The sequence below is a fragment of the Poecilia reticulata genome, chromosome 23 (genome assembly GCF_904066995.2).
Source record: "Poecilia reticulata chromosome 23, P_reticulata-male-v2, whole genome shotgun sequence".
Classification (NCBI taxonomy): Eukaryota; Metazoa; Chordata; class Actinopteri; order Cyprinodontiformes; family Poeciliidae; genus Poecilia; species Poecilia reticulata.
The window spans coordinates 2,369,446-2,389,951 of record NC_088852.1 but is presented as its reverse complement, the minus strand read 5'-3'; the positions used below and the strand labels follow the sequence as shown (position 1 = coordinate 2,389,951).

Sequence of the window (20,506 nt, the reverse complement as noted above, 5' to 3'; positions counted from 1 at the left end):
TTTTTATTTTTGCAATTGGATAAACAAAAACAGCAGAGAAAAATTAAATAGTTTTTCATTTATGTTTCTGGCTATAAGAATTTGGTTTTTCTCTGTGTTGATTTGGGTTTTTCTGTGTGTTGATTTGGGGTTTTCTGTGTGTTTACTTCAGGTTATGTCCAGTGAGTCTCTGTGATGTCACGTCTCTTTCCCCTTGATTGTTTCCTAAGTGTGTCTCGTTCTCAGTAATTACTTCCTGTGTATTTAAGTCCACCTGTTGTCTTTGTCTCTTGTCGGGTCTGTGTCTTGTGTCGCTGTTCGTTTGTAGTGTCGTAGTGTAAGTCATATGTTCCTGTCCATTTGTTTAAAACCTGTTGCTACCTGTGTGAGCCTTAACCTCCTCTCTCAACTGTGCTGCCAGTGTTTTGGATCCTTTTTTCATCATTAAATATCCTTCATCACTGCAAACTGGGTCCAAAGTGTTTCTGCCTCTCCACCGTCACCACGCAAATCATGACACTGGCTTCCTGTAGGTATTTCCTCATGCTAATCATTGACAGGTTTTACTGACTAGCTGTAGATTTGCTTTATATGCTGAAACTTTTCTCTCACTGTTCAGATTCTCTGCAGAATACAAACTCACCTTCATCTCTGCACAGTTCTGTTCTGTCTTTCAACTGTCTAGTCAAAGTAAAACAGAAAAAATGGGGACAATAAATGGATGCCTCAAGTGCCTTTTTATCTTCTGTAATGTGCTATTTCTAGTAAGTAGAAGTTATTTTTAAAAACTTTTAAATGTTTTTGATTCTCTAAAATGTTCATTTTTAGTAATAGTTAAGATTTCATAAAGCATGTTGATTAACAAGAAGAATCAGGAGTTTAAAAAAAAAACACAAAAAAACAAAAAAGTTGGTTTACGTTTTTATTATTTTTGCAGTTTTAAGCTTCTTTGAACTTTTGCTGTATTTATTAGTATTATCGGTTATTTTATATTAATTATTCTAAATTGGAAAAATATGAAAGATTTTGGATTTTTGGAGTATGGAAAATGTACAAATTGTTCTTAATTCACTTTTCAGACATATGTATCTGTAAATCTTGTAATTTGTATAGATATTAGTTGGAATTTAATATTACAGTTAAAAGTTACATAGGATGAACAGAGTACACGATGTTCTGATGAGTAATTTGTCCACTTTGTGTCCAATAAGCAGATGACTTCCAGTAACAGAAACAGTGTGTGTGTGTGTGTGTGTGTGTGTGTGTGTGTGTGTGTGCGTGCGTGCGTGCGTGCATCTGTTTGTAATACCTTGTGGGGATGAATTTCCTGACACTACATTGTGTAGACCACAGTAGACCCCTGTCGTGCTATACAGACCAAGTGGGGACCTTTACATTGTAATGGAAATTGAGAGGACCAACGTGAGATAGAAAGTTCATATTAAAATAATATGTTTTTTGTTGATACTGCAGACCTTATTAATTCATGTCATCATTAAATGGTATTCAAAATATTATTCATTTTCCATGACGGCCATAATTTCACTTTTTTGGGTAATATTTGTATTGAAAATAATTAATTATATAACATCACCCAGTTAAATCATACATTTATTAAAATAGTTAAAGTAATTCATTGTAGTGAGTAATTCCTCTTTAGGTCAAAAATGGGTAGAGTCAGTTGTATTGCAGTATGTTAATGTCCCCTCTTTGTAAGGTAAACGTCACTCATATTACTTATATTATGGTAATAGAGCTTTAAAGAAATTATGGGTTTTGACTTTTTCAACAAAGTAGAAACAGAAGTCCCCTCTTGGCAGGAGTAAACCGATAGTCCCCTGTTGGTATGGTGCACGTGTGTGTGTGTGTGTGTGTGTGTGTGCGCGCGCGTGTGTGCGTGTGCGTTTGTTTGTAATACCTTGTGGGGACGAATTTCCTGACACTAAGTTGTGGGGACCAATTGCTCTTTATGGGGACTGAAGCCTGGTCCCCACAAGGGGAAACCTTGTTTTTGGGTCAGGGGTCAGATTTAGGGCTAAGGTATGAATTGAGTTTTGGTTAGGGTTAGGAAAAAGGTAAAGGTAAAGTTTAGGATGTAGAAATGAATGAATGTCAATGGAAAGTCCCCACAAAGATAGCCTCGCAAACGTGTGTGTGTGTGTGGGAGGTGGGGAGGTTGGGCAGGCACGTGCAGGGGGTGGGGGGGTAGAGGAGCTTGAGCACCTGCCCCTTTTGCTCCTTGCCCCCAAGTGCCCTTTTGGTCAATTTTTTTTTTGGTATTATTTCTGAAGCCCTCTTCTGACACATAACATGTACTAACATTATTTAGTTTTTTGTTGGGGTTTTTCTGTACAACATAATAGCCCTAACCCGGTCACCTTGTTACCTTTGACCTTTTGCACGTGACACATGACCCAGTTGCCTCTCGCACAGCGAGATAAGTCGGCTAACTGCGGATCTCAACGTAGCGAACGTTCAAGATTACAGAACAGTTTTTGGTGAATTAAAAAAAATGTTTTTGGTGAATAAAGTGGAGTAGACTTGCTACTTGCCAGTTGACGGAAAACTTTGAACTTATCATTTTTGCTTCAGCTAGGAGTAGCGTTTTAAGCAGAGAGGTAATGATATACAACAGACACTGACAGGCCTCTGCGTCTGCCTTTCTCTGAAGAACTACTGATCGGGAGGAGACAGCCAGGTGAGGAAAAACTGTTCTTATCTACTGATTCAGTATTTTTATCATACAGATGTTAGGCTGTTATTGTTGTGCTATTAGCTAGCTGCTAGCTAATGACTTTGCTAGCAAAGTTAGATAACTGAAAAGCTTCTTCCCTGTATGTTAATGATAGCAGTCATTCTTCAGTATCGCCTATGCAATAAGGGGCACATCGCCCGTCCAAAACCAATCATCTCCATAATGGATATATGTCTTCTAATTTCCTTTGCTGCATAATGTACATTGTATGTATTCCAGCGTTAGGTAAATGTATCTTGAAGGAGAATAGCACTAAAATAAAAGACCAACAAATATATTCACTTACAATTAAAAATAACGCACCTTGAGCTACCATGATAGATATAATGTATGTAATAAAAGTGTGTCATTAATGAAGGGGAACAAACTCAATCCAGACTTTAAGTAAGTTTAGGGTCTGGTTCGCAGAGTATGAAGTTAAATTTGTTTCCTAATTATTCAATGAAAGAAAAAAAAACTACCCTCAGTTAAGTAAAATAAAATTGTAATCAAAACTTTTGGAATTGTAATTTCCATTTTTAAAACAAAAAGTTTTGTTTAAAAAAACTTATTTTTAAATTAAATAAACTTTTATTTGCACACATCAGAAATTTTTGTTGTGATTTTAGTCCCTGCCCACAACGTCATGTGAGAATCACAAGCAAAACTTTGAGTCACAAACAAAAACTTAGAATAGCAAGAAAATATTTCTGACATGCGCAAATAAGTTTGTTTTGCAAATAATTTTTTCACTTGGTGAGACAAAAATTTGATTATAATTTAAAAAAAGGTTTTTAAGCAAAACTCAGAAGGCTTTTCTCATGGTGACATGCATTAACAATTACATTTTTTATTAATATTTTTTTTTTTTCTGCAGTTCCACCTTAAAGTTTGATGCAGCTCTGCTTTCCTGAATGAACCGTCTTCATCTACACTGTAGCAAACAGGCAGCTCTTTTTTATAGATTACAGTCACTAAAGGTTGCATTGTGCCCTTGATTATGGAGGTGAACTTTGAGATCAACACTACCTGTGGATATGAAACAACTCTTCCTCAAATCAGCAGAGAGGTCGTACACCCCGCACCAAGCAGCTCACCTTGGATCGCTCAGGGTGCCAAGCCAAAACAAAAGTCTCACACTGCAGATCCCATGAGACGACTAACGGGGAGAACCCCTCACCTGGATGAATCAGCGTGGCCGGCTCTGAGCCCAAACCCACCTTCAACCTCAACACCTGCTCCGTCAAAGAATAGCTAACAAGCAGCTGGAACCAAAACGACTACACCGAGCCCACTCCCAAGGACAAAGCGACCAGCCCGAGCCTCAAAACATCCTGACTCCGTGGGGATCCCACTGAAAAACAGATTTTCTGCACTTCAGCACGAGCCTTTGAGTGAAAATCCACCTTCAAACATCAGCAATGAGGCTAAACCAACGCATCCACCGCACAAAGCTCCGAAGGACAAAGTGACCACCAGGAAAACGAAAGGTATGCCCAGAGTGCTTATTGTTGGAGATGAGGCAGTAAATGGAATCAGTCATGTTTGCAATCCCAAGAAAACGAGAGTGGTTTCTTTTCTTGGTGACACTGTATCTGATTTGACCCGCAAAGTGCTCTCTCTAACCACTGATCAGCCAAACATGGAGACTTTAGTTGTGCATGTTGGAGCCAACGATCTGGCAAAGCAAAAATCCGAGATTCTGAAAAAGGACTTTAATATTCTTCTGGACACTATGGGAAAATTAAAAACGACGTTATTTCTCAGTGCTCCAATTCCATCGCCTCAATTGGGAGACGAAAAACATTCCAGGCTGCTTATGATAAACAAATGGCTGATTAAAACCTGCTCTGCCAGCTCAGTGACCTTCATCGATAACCTCTGGATCTACTGGCAGCGCTTTCACCTCTTTGGAAGAGGAGGACGCAATCTTAACAAACATGAAATAAGGCTGCTCACTGCAAACATTTTTCATTTTATCAACAAGAACAACAATGTGACCATCGCTTCAGAAGAACAGGCTCAAGGATGTCTGACTAGGATGGAGCCCTCCGCATATCAAGAACAAACTATTCCAATACAAACCGATAAAACATCGGCTGTGAACAGAATGACTGGTTCCCCTCCTCCTTCCCCCATCCCACATCTTTCCCCCCTCCTTTCTCCTTCCCCCTCCCTCTCTGCTCCTACACTCACAAGATCAGAGTTTCTCAGAAAGTGAACCACTAAAGAGAGTCGGGCTTCACCTGAGCCGCCTGAAAATGCTGGTGGAGAATTCAGGTCAGAGAGAAAGACGGACGGACTCTTTCTCCTCCCAGCTGGATAGTATGGATCAACAGGTTCGCCTCGGCACGACTCTCACTTCATCTAAGCCACCTGCCCCTACCTCCCTGAAGATCCAGCACTCCGCATTTCTGAGGTCTGAGACCGGGGTCCAGATATTATCTTTACACCCGTCTTCCTCCAGAATGTGTCTGGCCCCCCAACATTGCATAGCAGGACAATACCTGTCCGGATCACTACAAGAACAGTTACAAAAAACAGAAATACAAAAAACAGTGGTCTTAATTCAAACCTCAGACTGATCCCCTATCTAAAGGAACCTCAGACTGAAGAGCTTTCAGCCTCCGAGTCACTTAAACTGGCTCTTTTAAATACCAGATCTCTCTGTTCTAAAGCTCTATTAATTAATGATTTCATCACTGAGCATAATATTGATGTTTTATTTCTGACAGAAACATGGCTGAATGACAATAATGAAGCAATCGTACTAATTGAATCAACGCCTCCTACGTACAATTTTTTAAGTGAAAATAGAAAACACAAAAAAGGAGGAGGCGTGGCTTCAATATTTAAGAATACCATAAATTGTAGTAAAATCTCTTTGGGTAATTTTATGTCTTTTGAATATCTTGGAATCGAATTAAAAGGCCACAAACGAACTTTGACACTAACTCTATACAAAACACCAACATATGTGGAAATTTCTTTGCGGACTTGAATGAGCTTCTATCTCTCATATGTATTGATTACGATTGTTTGATAATTGTCGGTGATTTCAACATTCATGTTGACAACCCCCAAGACCGAGGGGCTAAAAAGCTCTGTAATATATTAGAGAGTTTTGGTTTAACGCAACATGTCAAACAAGCAACACACACTCAGGGACACACACTGGACCTGGTTATCAGTAAGGGTGTGAATATTTCCAATGTCTCTGTAACTGACATTGCCCTGTCAGTTACAGAGACATTAAACACAAAAAATTTTGTGTTTAATTCAGTTTTTCTTCCCCAGATCGTCGGATGTGTGCTGATATTGGTGGCAGTGATGGCCACTGTTGCTTCAGTCAAGGTAAACTATGAAAATATCATACAACTTAAATTATTTAGAGTAAAAGTCTCAAATATATACTTCCTGTTTTGATAAGATAAAAAAAAAGAAAGAACCAAGTAGTGGCGTCTAATCCTGTGCATTAATGCAATGACAGGCACCTGAAGATAGAGACTCCAAACCAACAGGGGGCGCTCAAGAGCACAATGTGCTTCACACAACTACAGTTGGGTATATGCCATTAGAGGTGGTGACGTATTTCCGTTTAAGTTTATGCCACATAGATTGGTTCCAGGTCCTGCTTGCTCCTATTGTTTTTAGCCAAAGCTGCAAGATCTGTACCATGAACAAGACGCAAAACTTAAAATATCTGCGAGCTACTGGTACAACAATTGTTTTGTTGTGTCCAGTAATTAGCCGGTACCATCCAGTGCTTAGTTTTTTCATTTTTCTGTTGATATCAAGGCGACAGCGGACTATAGCCAAAACTTAGCCACTACAGCGAACACACGGTTTGTAGCTGCCTGCTATTTCAAAGCTTGAGGATGTTGAAAATCCAGCATCAGAAACTGGAAGACGAAGGTTAAAAGCTGTCCGTGTTTCGTTCAGTGGAATAATTTGTTGGAGGAAAATACTGCCGGAGGAAATCCACTGCTACGGGAACAGGCTGAGAACAGAGGCAGCGATTCGGCACAATACGTGTGTGGATGCGTTTGTGTTATACGGAGTATGAAATAATTTTTAGGCAACTCCGTAGCTTTTGTTTATATGACAATTATATAAAATGCATTTAACATGAAGATAGTGAAAAATTAAGTGTAATTGCCCTTTAGCTATTTTCTGAATTAGATGCTACATTCGGAAGCTAACTTCAGCTTCGACTGACAGCTTGGGCACAATATAGACAGATCTATATATATGTTTATAAAGATTTATATCTATATCTATCTATAAAGCATAGATATGTAGATTGCACACTGCACAGATGATCAAAATACTTAACATTTACATAGCACCTTTGTAAGCTTGTCCCTGTTAGCTACGTCAGACATATGAGGCATTATGGTGAATACAAACGATTTATTAACTTACCTTCGAAGTTATTATGAAGTTTGACACACCCAGCTTAAATCCTTTGTTGTTGTTGGAGCGTTTCAGGATGTCTGAATAATTACATAAGAATCGTTAATAGTCCTGCAGAGACCGAGGAGCCATTGTTAACATACTGTTGCCTGTGCACCGGAACCATTCTATGTGGCAAAAAATGCGGAAGTGCTAAAACGGAAGTTCATGGCATATAGTCCATTGACAAAAAGTTTTGTCATATTACAAAAATATCAATAATACAGAAGAAAGTTGTACAAGAATAAACCAAATTTTATGACTTTATTCTCTTATTATTCTGGCTGTGGACAGGAACAATCTCCTGTAGCAGTCTGTGTTACAGTGAATCTGAAGAAGCCTCTTATGAAGACACTCTGATGTTTTTTTATTTGTTTGTGTTTCATTTTTTATAGCGTTTCATGTCTTTTTTTTAATCTATTCTGGTATTTTATTTAGTTTATAGTGGACGTTGGTCCAATGTGGTTGTTTTTAAGTCTCTTATGACTCAAACTGACACTTTGAAGAAAAGGTAATGAATCAATTGAAGCTTCGCTGTAACTCGTTTCTTGCTTCCCAACTGATCAGATGTCGATATTCAGCATCCCGGGCGTGAGCTGGATCTGGGTCATCACCCTCGGCGTCTTCTGGGTCATCACCCTCGCCGTCTTTGGCATCTCCGCTCTGGGAATCTTCGCCGCCTGCTCAGAGAACAAGCTTTTCCTCAAAATAGTACGTAGAAAAGTCTGAATCCTACAGAAACATGAGATTAGAAGTTGGCAAAGCGCGACCTGAACTTGTCTTGTGCAGTTTGCAGGTTTCATTGGGATTGGGATGATCATCATGCTAATCTTTGGGACGGTCATGGCTGTTTGGAGAAACTCGGTAACCTGCTATAAACACCAGGTGCAATACAAACTTCAGTCTGGTTTTACGCTAACAGAGTTCCGTTTTTTATCTTTTAGCTGAAACAAAACTTTGACAGTAAATCCAAAGAATTTGTTGAGCCTCTCATAAAAGATGAAAAGTGGCGGAAAGTCATCGAATCCTTCCAGATGACTGTAAGTCCTGACTGAATCCTTACGGAATGTGTTCAGGTTTTGTGCAGCAGTCTCCAGTAAGGCGTGTGTGTTTGCAGTTCAAGTGCTGCGGCGTGGTTAGTGCTGAGGCCTGGGGAACGGAAATCCCAGCCTCCTGTGAATGCACCGACACCAGCGGACCGTTTAGGACCGCAACCTGCAAACCCAAACCTGCGGTACGTCGGGCGGGGAACGTAGGGAGGCACTTTTATTTTATTTCACTATTTTATCAGCTTTATTTTTATTTATTCATATTTACATTTTATCATAATAGTTTATAATATTCAATATATATATATTTTACATTTTTAATAAAATTTTATTTATTGATTTTTAAAAAAATTTGAATTAAGTTGTTTATTTACTACATGAATCTCAGTTTTAATTGTGGCTTTTATTCATTTATTTCAACTATTCTTATTATTGACGCAGCTGTAATGACTTTAACCAAGAGTAGTGCTTTCTCTAAACATATGAAGGCATTCTGTTCTAGTTTATTTACATTAAAAAAAATTATTTTATTATTATTTATTTATTGACGTTACAATTAATTAATTTATTATTTTTATTTATTACATGAATCTCTTTATTTTGGCTTTTTATTTTCATTTATCTATTTGTCATTCATTTTTATTTTTATTATTGATATTTTTAATCTCATTTAAAAAAAATTTTTAGAATGCTTAAATCTGTATTTTCATGGTATTTTTGGTTTCTGTGTGAATCGCTGTGTTGTTGTTTTCCTCCAGGGATCCTCAGGACCGGCTCTGATCTACGCTGAGGTATTAATTCAGATTATCAACAACATTCTGCTCATGTTGGGCCTGTTCTGGTCTCTGAACTTACATTTCCGCATAAAAATCTCAGATATTTTCTAGAAGAAAAAGACATTTCTGAGTTTAAAATTCTGCAAATTTGCTCGACAAAAATCTGAGATTTTCTATAAAGAACTTGAAAATTTTCTGGAAAAAATTGGAAATTTTGAGTTTATAAGGTCACAAATTTACTAGAAAAAAAATTGAAAAGCTTCTGTTTCAAAATTGCAAATTTTCTACAAAAAACGTGGAATTTTTGCAAGAAAAAAAGAATTTGGTAACTTTCTATAAACATTTGGATATTTTCTAGAAAAAATGGAAATGTCTGAGTTACAAAAATGGCAAATTTGCTAGAAAAAACTGAGAAATTTTCTAGAACAGAACTTGGAAATTCTCCAAGAAAAAACAGCAATTTCTGAGTTTCAAAAGCTGTAAATATTTTACTTCTGAAACCAAAGTCTTCTGTTTGAAAAAAATCTGAGAGTAATCAGATTTTTTTTCCAGCCAATTTTTGACTTTTCAAATTTTCTTGTTTTTTCTAATAGCAAAAGATTTTCAACTTTCCAAAACTCTTGAAAATTTCTGAGATTAACCTAAAAATGTTAGTTTCCTTTTAGGCAAATTTCCACCTTTTCAAACTGAGGAATTTCCTTGTTTTTCCTAGAAATTTTCAGAGTTTTTTATACTCCTATTTTTTCTACCTCAACGACCCTGATATCCTGTCGAATGTTTAAATCTTATTGTTTTATTTCCACTCTCTCCTCTGCAGTCCTGCGGTGACAACATCTTTTACTTACTGGACGTTCCATTCAATATCTCCCTGGGCATCCTGTTTGGATTCGCTGTCACTGCAGTGAGTCCCACTGATATTTAAATTTATAAATTAATTTCTTCCCAGCATGTGATTGTGCAGCAGAGACTATAAAACAACTTTTAAAAACTCCTGTATTTGGGATTTCAGGGCTGCAGGTACTGTTTGCCACCAACAGGTGGCAGAGTTTCACCATTTATTGTGATTTAAACAGGTTTTTAAAAAGTACAATGAAGCAGTGTTGGGAAGTAACGAAGTACAAGTACTTGGTGGTTTACTTCGTTACTGTACTTAAGTACAATTTTTGTGTATCTGTACTTTACTTAAGTATATTTAATAATGGATACTTTCTACTTTTACTCCACTACATTTTACAGTAAGTATCTGTACTTTTTACTTCACTATATTTCTACAAAACTGTCGCGTTACTCCTTACATCCAAGTCGTGTTCCGCTTTTTTTCCGTTAAAATGTGAAGTCCAGGGACTTAAGGTGGCGCCGTAAAATCCAAGCAATATTGTGACTTAGTGTCTGTCGTCACCATCGCCTCCACCTTTACTGGCACATGGAGCTCCAAGACATGCGCAGTTGTTTCCTCTGAGCGGGAGAAGATGTCTGTCTAATCGTCAGTAATTTAATAGCAATGCATAAATCATAAGATATGGCGACATGTAAAATCAGCAGCACTTCATCCAACTTTTAGCGTCATTTGGAAGGAAAACTTAAAGAAAGGTAAGATCTGTGGACGTGATGCTAACAAAGCTAGCTGTACAGAGAGACATGTTGCATCTGCGATGAAAAAAAGTTGTCACTCATTTGCTGAATTATTGTGTGGAGGTGTTGACTGACCTGTCGCATATGACATTCAGGAACCATCCGATTCTTCTGGACGGATCTTTACTAAGGTTGATAGGATTGAAGCTTCACTGAGAGCCGTTCTTTGTTTTTGTAATGCTCTGCGTACACTGCAGTAGCTATTATTATTTTATTTCATTAAAATATATATATATTTTTTTATTTAATTGGCAAATAAATAAAACAAGAACGTAATGGATTGCTCTTTTTTTGTCACCTGTCATGGTGGCAGACATTGCAGCAGGAGGGAGGATGAGAACAGTCACCTCCTTCTGCTTGGTTACTTCTTGCTTATTGCGCCTTGGACAGTGTTCATAGTTGAGCGTTGTTTACTGTTAATTACTATGTTTAATGGTGCAGACAGTTGTGGTTTCTGACATGGGCAATATGGGCAACCAGCCAGGGTGTTATTTTTTTAGGGATGGCAGGAGACCTCTGCGGATTGTAGCACAGAGATGAAAGCAAAACAGAATGAAAAAGAGTTTGAATTGATACTGGTTAAATTTATTTCAGCTCTAAGTATTTAATATCTGGGTATTTTTATGGGAATATGGATCTATCAGATCAATTTGAGAAGCAATTTTGATAGGTGCACTTAATTTTATTGTGTCATGTATCGCAGGGTGCTGGTCTTGGTCTTGGGTTCAGTTGTCTTGACTACAACTCTGCTACGTGGCTCCTTGGTTCCATGTCCTCCCCTGCCAGTTTAATTTCTTTCAAAATAAAAGCCACTAGTGGCAAAAGAGTGAAGTTCATGCTATGTTAGGACAGGAGACAAGATGTTTCCATCCCTGAAATTATGATGCATATAATTCCTTATCTCAGTTTAAACTACGTTACAGAGTAAACACAATAAAAACACACTTTATCTGTGGCATTGCTCATTAAAATGGCACATTTCTGATGTAGTAAAATTAAATACGATCTTAATGATATTAGCGATTAGGTAATGCATTCAGTAAGTACTTTTACTTTTAATACTTAAGTATTTTTAAAAGCCAGTGCTTTTTTACTTTTACTTAAGTAAAATGTTAATGTGGAACTTTTACTTTTACTTGAGTACATTTTTGTCTGTGTATTTGTACTTTTACCTAAGTAAATTTTTAAAGTACTTTCTCCACCACTTCAATGAAGTATTAGAACTTGGCCAAGAAAAGATAAACAAATAAATAAAACGAAGAGAATAAAGTCATAAAATGAAGAGAAAGTCATGATATTGCTAAAATAAAGTCATAATATTATTATGAGAACTCTGTCAGAAAAAGTTGTTGGTAAAAAGAAAAATAAGGAAATATTTAATCTGTAAACACATCAGCATCAGATTATAAATGTGTCCTGATCACTGATTAGTTCCTCCACAATTGTTCTTTTAAATTGTTTTTATTAAAATCACTAATTTTGTTGAACTACGTTAGAAATATTTGCAAGGAATTTTGTGATGTGACTCCATAGCATGATGTTTAATAATAAGGAGGAAAAGCAAAAAACTCTTCATGAGGAAGAAAATCAGGTAAATAATCCAGTGTTTAGTTATTTTGACCTTAAGTTGATAAGTTTAACGGAGTCAGCATAACAGCGCTAAAAGTAAAGTTGTTTACAGCTAAACTATGCTAAGCTAAACAGGCTAAACGTGATTAGAAAAATAAACCAGTTTCCTCAAAATGACGGCCACCAGGGGGCGCTGTGGCCTCTGAAATACGGAAAAACTGAGTCCCATACATTTTTCTCTTCTTACATTTTTCATCATCATTTTTGTTTCTTGTTTTTCAATCATTTTCAAACATAAAATATAAGTTAAAATAATAGATTTAGATGTTATTTCTGATGCTTTTCTCATGATAGCGTAGTAGCAAAAAATGGAAAAGTTGACAAGAAAAAGACCAAAGAAAAAACCTTAAGAGTGAATCAAATAATAATTGATGTGATTAACATAAAATATTACATATTTTCTTATCAAGAGAGGATTGTGTTGAAAAAATTTATTATCTGGTCATAAAGTCATAATATGTGATAATAACATTTTCCACCACATAACTTATCACCAAATAAAATCAGACAGTATGATGCAACATTTATGTTAATAACAAATTTATTGCTTATTTTTCGGTGCTAACCAAATACATGTGACCTAATTATTTAAGTTTTTTAATTTTTGTATTTGAACTGAATGTTTCTGTGTCCTTGCAGCTGTTGGGCCTGCTGATCTCCATCCTGATGATCCATCAGATCAGGCGCCACGACGGCCTGGGAGGACCGGCCATCGCCATGAAGGGCTACTGAGGCGAAGCCGAGCGTTAGGACCTGAAATGTAACCAGAGTCTGTTTTTATCATTAACACAAAGGGATTTAAATCGTCCTGGGAGGAAACAGCTTCTCCTCTTTTTGAGTTTGTACCACTGATTCTTGTATAAACATTTATTTTTTTACATCTTCATGTTTTGTTGCTGGATTGTAATAATCTCTGAAACGCAGAAAAATCTGAATATTTCCCTCAACTGCAGCTGGGAGATGAAAAACATTTCCAGACATTAAATTCAACAATTATTTAGAAAAACAACAATCGTGGGATTAATTTTTCACACATTCTGGGGTCTGAAACTATCAAACATCTTTTTATAAGTTGGCAAAACAATCACTAAAGTAGATTATATAACATTTCCAGTAATTTTAATGGAATAATTGGGTTGAAGTTTCACAACAGAATGACTTTAAAAGTGCCAGTAACATTTTTTTACATCTATTTTGTTATCATTTTGTTGGAAATTGTTGTGATCTGTGTTTTCTGTGTATTTATTTTGAGGTTTTTCTGTGTTTTTTAGCCTGTTCCCCTGTGAGTCTCTGTCTTCCCTGATTGTTCCCAGCTGTGTCTCGTTTCTTTGATTACCCTCGTGTATTTAGCCCCACCTGTTGTCTTTGTCTCTTGTCGGATCCTCGTCGTATGACGTCTTGTTCCTGTTGTTCAGTTCTGTGGACTATTTCATTATTAAAACCATTATTCATCACTTCAACCTGGGTCTGCCTGCGTCCTCCCTCACCATCCAACCACCCAAATCGTGACGGTAGGATCCGACCACAACAGAAGGTGAGAGACGCATGATGCGGCTTAGACGGTGGAGCCCGTGGCGGTGCTTTGGAGCAGAACCGCTGGAGGAGTTCTGTGGCGGAGCTATGCTGGGGGGATCGCGGTAGGCGAGTGGCGCACGGAGTGGGGCCCCACTGTCACCGCTGCCCTGTGCCGCCGGAGGTCCCGGCCCCTGGGTCAAGCCGTCACCGCTGCCCTGTGCCACCGGAGGTCTCGGCCCCTGGGTCAAGCTGTCACTGCTGCCCTGAGCCGCCGGAGGTCCCGGCCTCTGGGTCAAGCCGTCACCGCTGCCCTGGGCCACCGGAGGTCCCGGCCCCTGGGTCAAGCCGTCACCGCTGCCCTGTGCCACCGGAGGTCCTGGCCCCTGGGTCAAGCCGTCACCGCTGCCCTGTGCCACCGGAGGTCTCGGCCCCTGGGTCAAGCTGTCACTGCTGCCCTGGGCCACCGGAGGTCCCGGCCCCTGGGTCAAGCCGTCACCGCTGCCCTGTGCCACCGGAGGTCCTGGCCCCTGGGTCAAGCCGTCACCGCTGCCCTGTGCCACCGGAGGTCTCGGCCCCTGGGTCAAGCTGTCACTGCTGCCCTGAGCCGCCGGAGGTCCCGGCCCCTGGGTCAAGCTGTCACTGCTGCCCTGAGCCGCCGGAGGTCCCGGCCCCTGGGTCAAGCTGTCACCGCTGCCCTGGGCCACCGGAGGTCCCGGCCTCTGGGTCAAGCTGTCACCGCTGCCCTGGGCCACCGGAGGTCCCGGCCTCTGGGTCAAGCTGTCACCGCTGCCCTGGGCCACCGGAGGTCCCGGCCTCTGGGTCAAGCTGTCACCGCTGCCCTGGGCCACCGGAGGTCCCGGCCTCTGGGTCAAGCTGTCACCGCTGCCCTGGGCCACCGGAGGTCCCGGCCCCTGGGTCAAGCCGTCACCGCTGCCCTGTGCCACCGGAGGTCCCGGCCCCTGGGTCAAGCCGTCACCGCTGCCCTGTGCCACCGGAGTTCTCGGCCCCTGGGTCAAGCTGTCACTGCTGCCCTGAGCCACCGGAGGTCCCGGCCCCTGGGTCAAGCCGTCACCGCTGCCCTGTGCCACCGGAGTTCTCGGCCCCTGGGTCAAGCTGTCACTGCTGCCCTGAGCCGCCGGAGGTCCCGGCCCCTGGGTCAAGCTGTCACCGCTGCCCTGTGCCGCCGGAGGTCCCGGCCCCTGGGTCAAGCCGTCACCGCTGCCCTAAGCCGCCGGAGGTCCCGGCCCCTGGGCACCGTCCTCCGCTGCCTCTGGTCCCTGCGCCGAGGCAGCATACCTCTCGGCTGCTGCAGTTCCCTGTGCCCTATGGTGGTGAGCAGCCTCCTGAGTTCCCCGTAACATAAGTTTCTAGTTGGTCTTAAATAATCCAGTAAAATCACAAATGGTTAGAATCTCCTTGTTTCACTATGCAGAAAGGTCACATTAGGTCACAGCTTTAGTTTTAACTCAGAACTTAACCAGTTTAAAGGAGTCGACAGGGTTTTGGTTGAACCTCCTTTGCCACACGTTTCTCATGAGCATTTTTCTGTGAACTGACTTTTTGTACTTCTTGGTGAAGCTTCCCTGGAAGCTACCATAAAATTAGGTCACTGGGTTTGTTGTGACCATAAGTACGTGCAGAAATCATGTGACTGCATCATTTACTAGAGATGTTTTTCAGCCAGAGCAGTTGGTGTCGCTCTCTTTATTTGCATATTTTGCTTTTGATGCTGGTGTGAAACCACATTCAGACAAACAGTCATGTGCAGATCCTCACATTTAGCTCTGCTTAGAAAAATAAATTAATATTCATTTTGCACTTTACAACTTTAAACCCTTTGAGAAAACATTTAGAAAAGCACATAATGTTTTATTATATTTCAGAATGTCACCAATACAAAAGAAGTACATTTGGAGAACAAATATTTATAACCGCTCTTCTGCTTTCAGTACTGAGGAGAAACAACCACTTTGCACCTGCTCAGCTGTCAGCCTGTCTTCCTGCAGTTGGGTCATTAACCCACGTCCTAATCTACGCCATAAACTGTTGTATGAACCAACCTTATTCTTAGAAAGTCTCTTTGCTCTCCTGTCCATAGCAAAAGGCCAACTGTGCTTCTTCTTATTGCATCAAGATACTATTAAGCTAAACATCAGCTAAATCTTTATAAAGGTTAACAAAAATTATCAAAATACCAGAAAACGCATGAAAAAGACATGTTTTATTGCTTTAATGCAGATGAGAAAAGAATATATTGAATATTAAGAAGTTAAAAGAAAACAGTTTTGACATTTGAATTTTCAATAAAAAATATACAGTGAACATGAAAAATGTTTTTGTTTTTGTAATTGGACAAACAAAAACAGCAGAGAAAAATTAAATAGTTTTTCATTTATGTTTCTGGCTATAAGAATTTGGGTTTTTCTGTGTTGATTTGTGTTTTTTTTCTGTGTTTTGGGTTATCTGTGTGTTGATTTTTGTTTTTTTCTGTGTTTTGGGTTATCTGTGTGATTTGTGTTTTTTTCTGTGTTTTGGCTTATCTGTGTGTTGATTTGTGTTTTTTTCTGTGTTTTGGGTTATCTGTGTTGATTTGGGTTTTTCTGTGTGTTTACTTCAGGTTCTGTCCAGTGAGTCTCTGTGATATCACGTCTCTTTCCCCTTGATTGTTTCCTAAGTGTGTCTTGTTCCCAGTAATTACTTCCTGTGTATTTAAGTCCACCTGTTGTCTTTGTCTCTTGTCGGGTCCGTGTCTTGTGTCGCTGTTCGTTTGTAGTGTCGTAGTGTAAGTCATATGTTCCTGTCCATTTGTTTAACCTGTTGCTACCTGTGTGAGCCTTAACCTCCTCTCTCAACTGTGCTGCCAGTGTTTTGGATCCTTTTTTCATCATTAAATATCCTTCATCACTGCAAACTGGGTCCAAAGTGTTTCTGCCTCACCACCGTCACCACGCAAACCATGACCCTGGCTTCCTGTGGGTTAGTGATGGGTAGATGAGGCGTCATGTATCGTTTCAACACAGAGCAAAACTGTGTCGATTCTGTATCAATACTGTGTCACTCAATACTGACACCTGCTGGACATTAAAAGTTCCTACAGGCATCGTAGTGATTTGATGACCAAGTCTATACAATAAGATTTAAGTCTTTGTATTTTATTGAATGTTATATATTGTATTATGTCGTATCTTCAGTTAAATTTTTAATATATTTGATATACAGTCATTAAATAATGTGAACATGTACCATAAAGTGAAAATTTAAGTGAATGTGTTTGAATGGGGATGCATGGACTGTTTCTTTTTCCACAAATTTTTATTTAAAAAAAAGTTTTAACATTTTGAAATTCAGTCTGTTAAGCTTTTTTGACCAAACCTCTCCTGCTGTAGAAAGAAAATTAAGTAAACATTACATTTACAGCGAACCCTTGTTTTCTTAGGGGTGGCATTTCGAAAATAACCCAGTAACCCGTGATAAGCAAATCCATGAAGTAGTTACCATTATTTTTTATAATTATTATACAGCATAATTAAATACTCTACATTGAAACCAAATAACAAAACATGTTTTCAGGTCAGCGGATGTGCGTGTGCATCAATCGGGCCTTAATGTGATCTGCAGTCATGTCATTAAAGCGTCTCCTCCAACCTGCACCAGATTCACAGCTGTATCTACGGCAGAGCGATAATCTCATCAAACAAGCCTCCGGTCGGGTTCTGCTGCCTCTGGCCACAGTTTTTTTCCAGCTGGCATTCAAAGTTTCATTTTCCATCTCCTCAATAACCAATCTGTATACCATAACGTTATTGGCACTCGGGTGGAGAAGAAGCAGGGAGACTGTTTTTACCAATCATACGGTAAACTAAGAGTCAATTTCAGCTGAATTTGGATTCAGATAGATCAAGTATAAACTGACAAGAACCGGATGAAACAACAAAAATGAAAAATTTATTTTCCAATATAAGATCAAAATGGTCCCACTCTGCTGAAACCTTTCATTTGAAGCTGCTCCATAGTTGATGCTGTTCCGTAAAAGATCAAGAATTCGTTTGGCAAATGCTTTTGACAGATTGACAGATTCGCTTCCTTATAAACACAGTTTGGCCTTTAATGTCATTTCGAAACAGCTCCTGTATCTGTCACGTGACTTGCTGAAACCAATACGCGCACCGACACGGGTTTTGGTCCGTGGGCTTTACGCATGCCCCGACGCATCGGTGTTGCCCGACACATCACTACTGTGTGTATTTCCTCATGCTCTGTAGATGGGTTTTACTGACTGGCGGCAGATTTGCTTTGTATGCTGAAACGTTTCTCTCACTGTTCAGATTCTCTGCAGACAACAAACTCGCCTTCATCTCTGCTCAGTTCTGTCCTTCAACTGTCTAGTCAAAGTAAAACAGAAAAAATGGGAAAAATTAACGGATGCCTGAAAGTTGTGTTCATAATCTTCAATTCCTTGCTCTCTAGTGTTTCAATGCAGAAATTACAAATATGTGAGAAAACAGCCATTTTAAAAGTGTTTATTTCAGAATCGACCATAAATGTTAATTTTATGCTGTGAGATGTGAAATCAGGTTATTTGAACATGAACCTAAAGTTCATCTGTGTTCACTCAGTGTTGTAACTCCTGCGCTAATGCTATAAACTTTATGTTCACATTGTTCAGTGTTTTTATATGAATAATGTTGAATAAACTTTCCCTTGGCTTTTTTCTTCAGTGTATTGGGATCTGGATGATGTACAATTTAGGACGTGCCACGATCTATGGGAATCAGGTAAAACAGAAAAACAATTCAGTTTAAAAAATGATTGGAAAAGGGAACTTTCTCCACACGAAAGTCGAAACCTGTCTGCGTACAGAGAGAGAAATAGATGTGGGTTATGTTCTATAATAATCCGTTTGCTGTACCGTTTGTGTTTTTGCTCTTTTGGATCAGATGGCAGGGATGGACAACCAGAACCTGATCGGGGCTTGGGTTTTTGCCATTGGTGTTTTTGGGATCTCCTCGCTTGGGAACCACGCAGCACGCACTGAGAATAAATGCTGCCTCTCCGCTGTATGTAAACATCATTCACACAAATAAAAACTAAATTAAATGATTAAAAATGAAGTTGACAGTTTGACAATGTGTGTTGTTTTCTGTGCAGTTTGCCGTTTTCATGGGGATTGGAATGGTCCTCATGCTAATCTTTGGAGTTGCTGCCATTGTTTTAAAAAAACAGGTAATTACTAAAAAAGTGAATGTGGAGAAGGAAAACAGACAGAGTTAATAAAACGTGTTGGCCTGGGATGCTGCGAGGTTCAGTTGGTGGAGCAGGCGTAGTGACTCCTGACTGCTGAGAGTCGTTAACTCAAACCACAGAAACCAGTCTGACGGCTACAGACCTCACAGTTTGGTGCATCCAGTCACTCAACAATGAAATTAGTCTATTCATTTCTGTCAACAACACAAAACATTTGAATATTAGGAACAGCCTCACTAAAGCACTCCACACCAAAGCAATGCAGGCATCTCTGGTAATGACAGTTCTTGCTCTGGATACAGAATAACAGCCCATAACTTAACAACCCACCTTCTCTTCTGCAGTATTGCGGTGAAGCTGTGAGGGGATGTGAGGTGGAGTTTTTGTTCAACATCGCCATTGGGATCAATTTTGGATTTGCCTTCGTTGCTGTAAGTTTTGGTCATATTTTGTTTAACCATCATCTTTTTGTTCTCCTGTCTCTTCTGACCAACTGTCTATCCACCTGTTCTTCCAGATGATGGGCTTGATCATCTCCACTAACATGATTAGTCAGATCAATCGTCACGACCGCGCCGGAGTGCCAGCTATCGCAATGAGTGCTTACTGACCAATCAAGAGCCTCCAAGTCTTGATGGGTTTATGGAATGATGTAAGAATACTGTTCAGGTTTTCATGCCATTTTTTTTTGCCTTTGCATTAGTTGCCACATGAAAATGTTTTGCAAACCCTGACTGTGGTAAAAATGACCCCATTTCCTCATGTTGCAGCCATTCATGTTGTATTTTATTGTGATTGTTTCTGTTTTCAGCTGCAACATTTCACACAAGCTTCATGCTCCCACTGCTGCGCTCTCAGATTTTAATCTCTTTTTCTCTCACGTTTTGGTTTTGGGTTTAGATGAAACTTTAAAACTCACTACAGATTGAGGTTGCAGACATTCACCACATCCTGCCAAAAGAAATTACATAACGTTTTCTAATAAAGCAATGCTCCAACTACTTACTTTGTCTTTTTTTTTTCTTTTAACCTACTTTACTAAATTTGTAGCAAAATCTATAAATTAAATTACTGTGGGTATTTGTGCATAATTTTCTTTGTGTTTATTTTATTATTACCAAAAGGTCTTGCCATATTTTTCTCTGATTTGTTCATTATTATTCCTTTGTGTTCGGTTTCTTTCTTATATTCTTTCCTCTGTGACGTTTGCTTTTTCTCTTGTATCAATTTGAGACTTTTTACATTTTTCATCTGTATTTTGAGTCTTAGTCGAACTTCGTGTTTGTTGATTAGTTTCCTCCTCAGGTTTTCTGTCTCAGCCTTAGATCAGACTCAGCTGGATCCAGTGTCATCCTCCAGCCTAGTGAATCTTATTTTCCATGATTTCTTCCTGGATTTTTCTGTTTTGCTCCTCCAGTTTTGATGCCGTCCTCTTATTATTTTAAACTCATAAGTTTTCCTTTGTTTGTCAACTTCTGCATTTGGTTCCTGTT

At 39.5% G+C, this 20,506-nt stretch overlaps 2 protein-coding genes across 2 annotated transcripts; both read left to right on the top strand.

Moving 5' to 3' along the window:
* Positions 1–5,945: 5,945 nt before the first annotated feature.
* Positions 5,946–13,714, top strand: LOC103461441 (tetraspanin-8-like). The gene is made up of 8 exons (XM_081604142.1): positions 5,946–6,067; positions 7,736–7,879; positions 7,958–8,032; positions 8,113–8,208; positions 8,286–8,402; positions 8,976–9,008; positions 9,811–9,894; positions 12,894–13,714. Exons 1-8 carry the CDS (start codon positions 6,044–6,046, stop codon positions 12,984–12,986), a joined length of 666 nt encoding a protein of 221 aa, XP_081460268.1. The 5' UTR covers positions 5,946–6,043; the 3' UTR covers positions 12,987–13,714.
* Positions 13,715–18,444: 4,730 nt separating this feature from the next.
* Positions 18,445–20,014, top strand: LOC145550244 (uncharacterized). Its single transcript, XM_081604312.1, has 5 exons — positions 18,445–18,544; positions 18,707–18,826; positions 18,918–18,992; positions 19,358–19,444; positions 19,531–20,014. The coding sequence occupies exons 1-5, from the start codon at positions 18,452–18,454 to the stop codon at positions 19,621–19,623; spliced, it is 468 nt and encodes a 155-aa protein (XP_081460438.1). The 5' UTR covers positions 18,445–18,451; the 3' UTR covers positions 19,624–20,014.
* Positions 20,015–20,506: the final 492 nt, after the last annotated feature.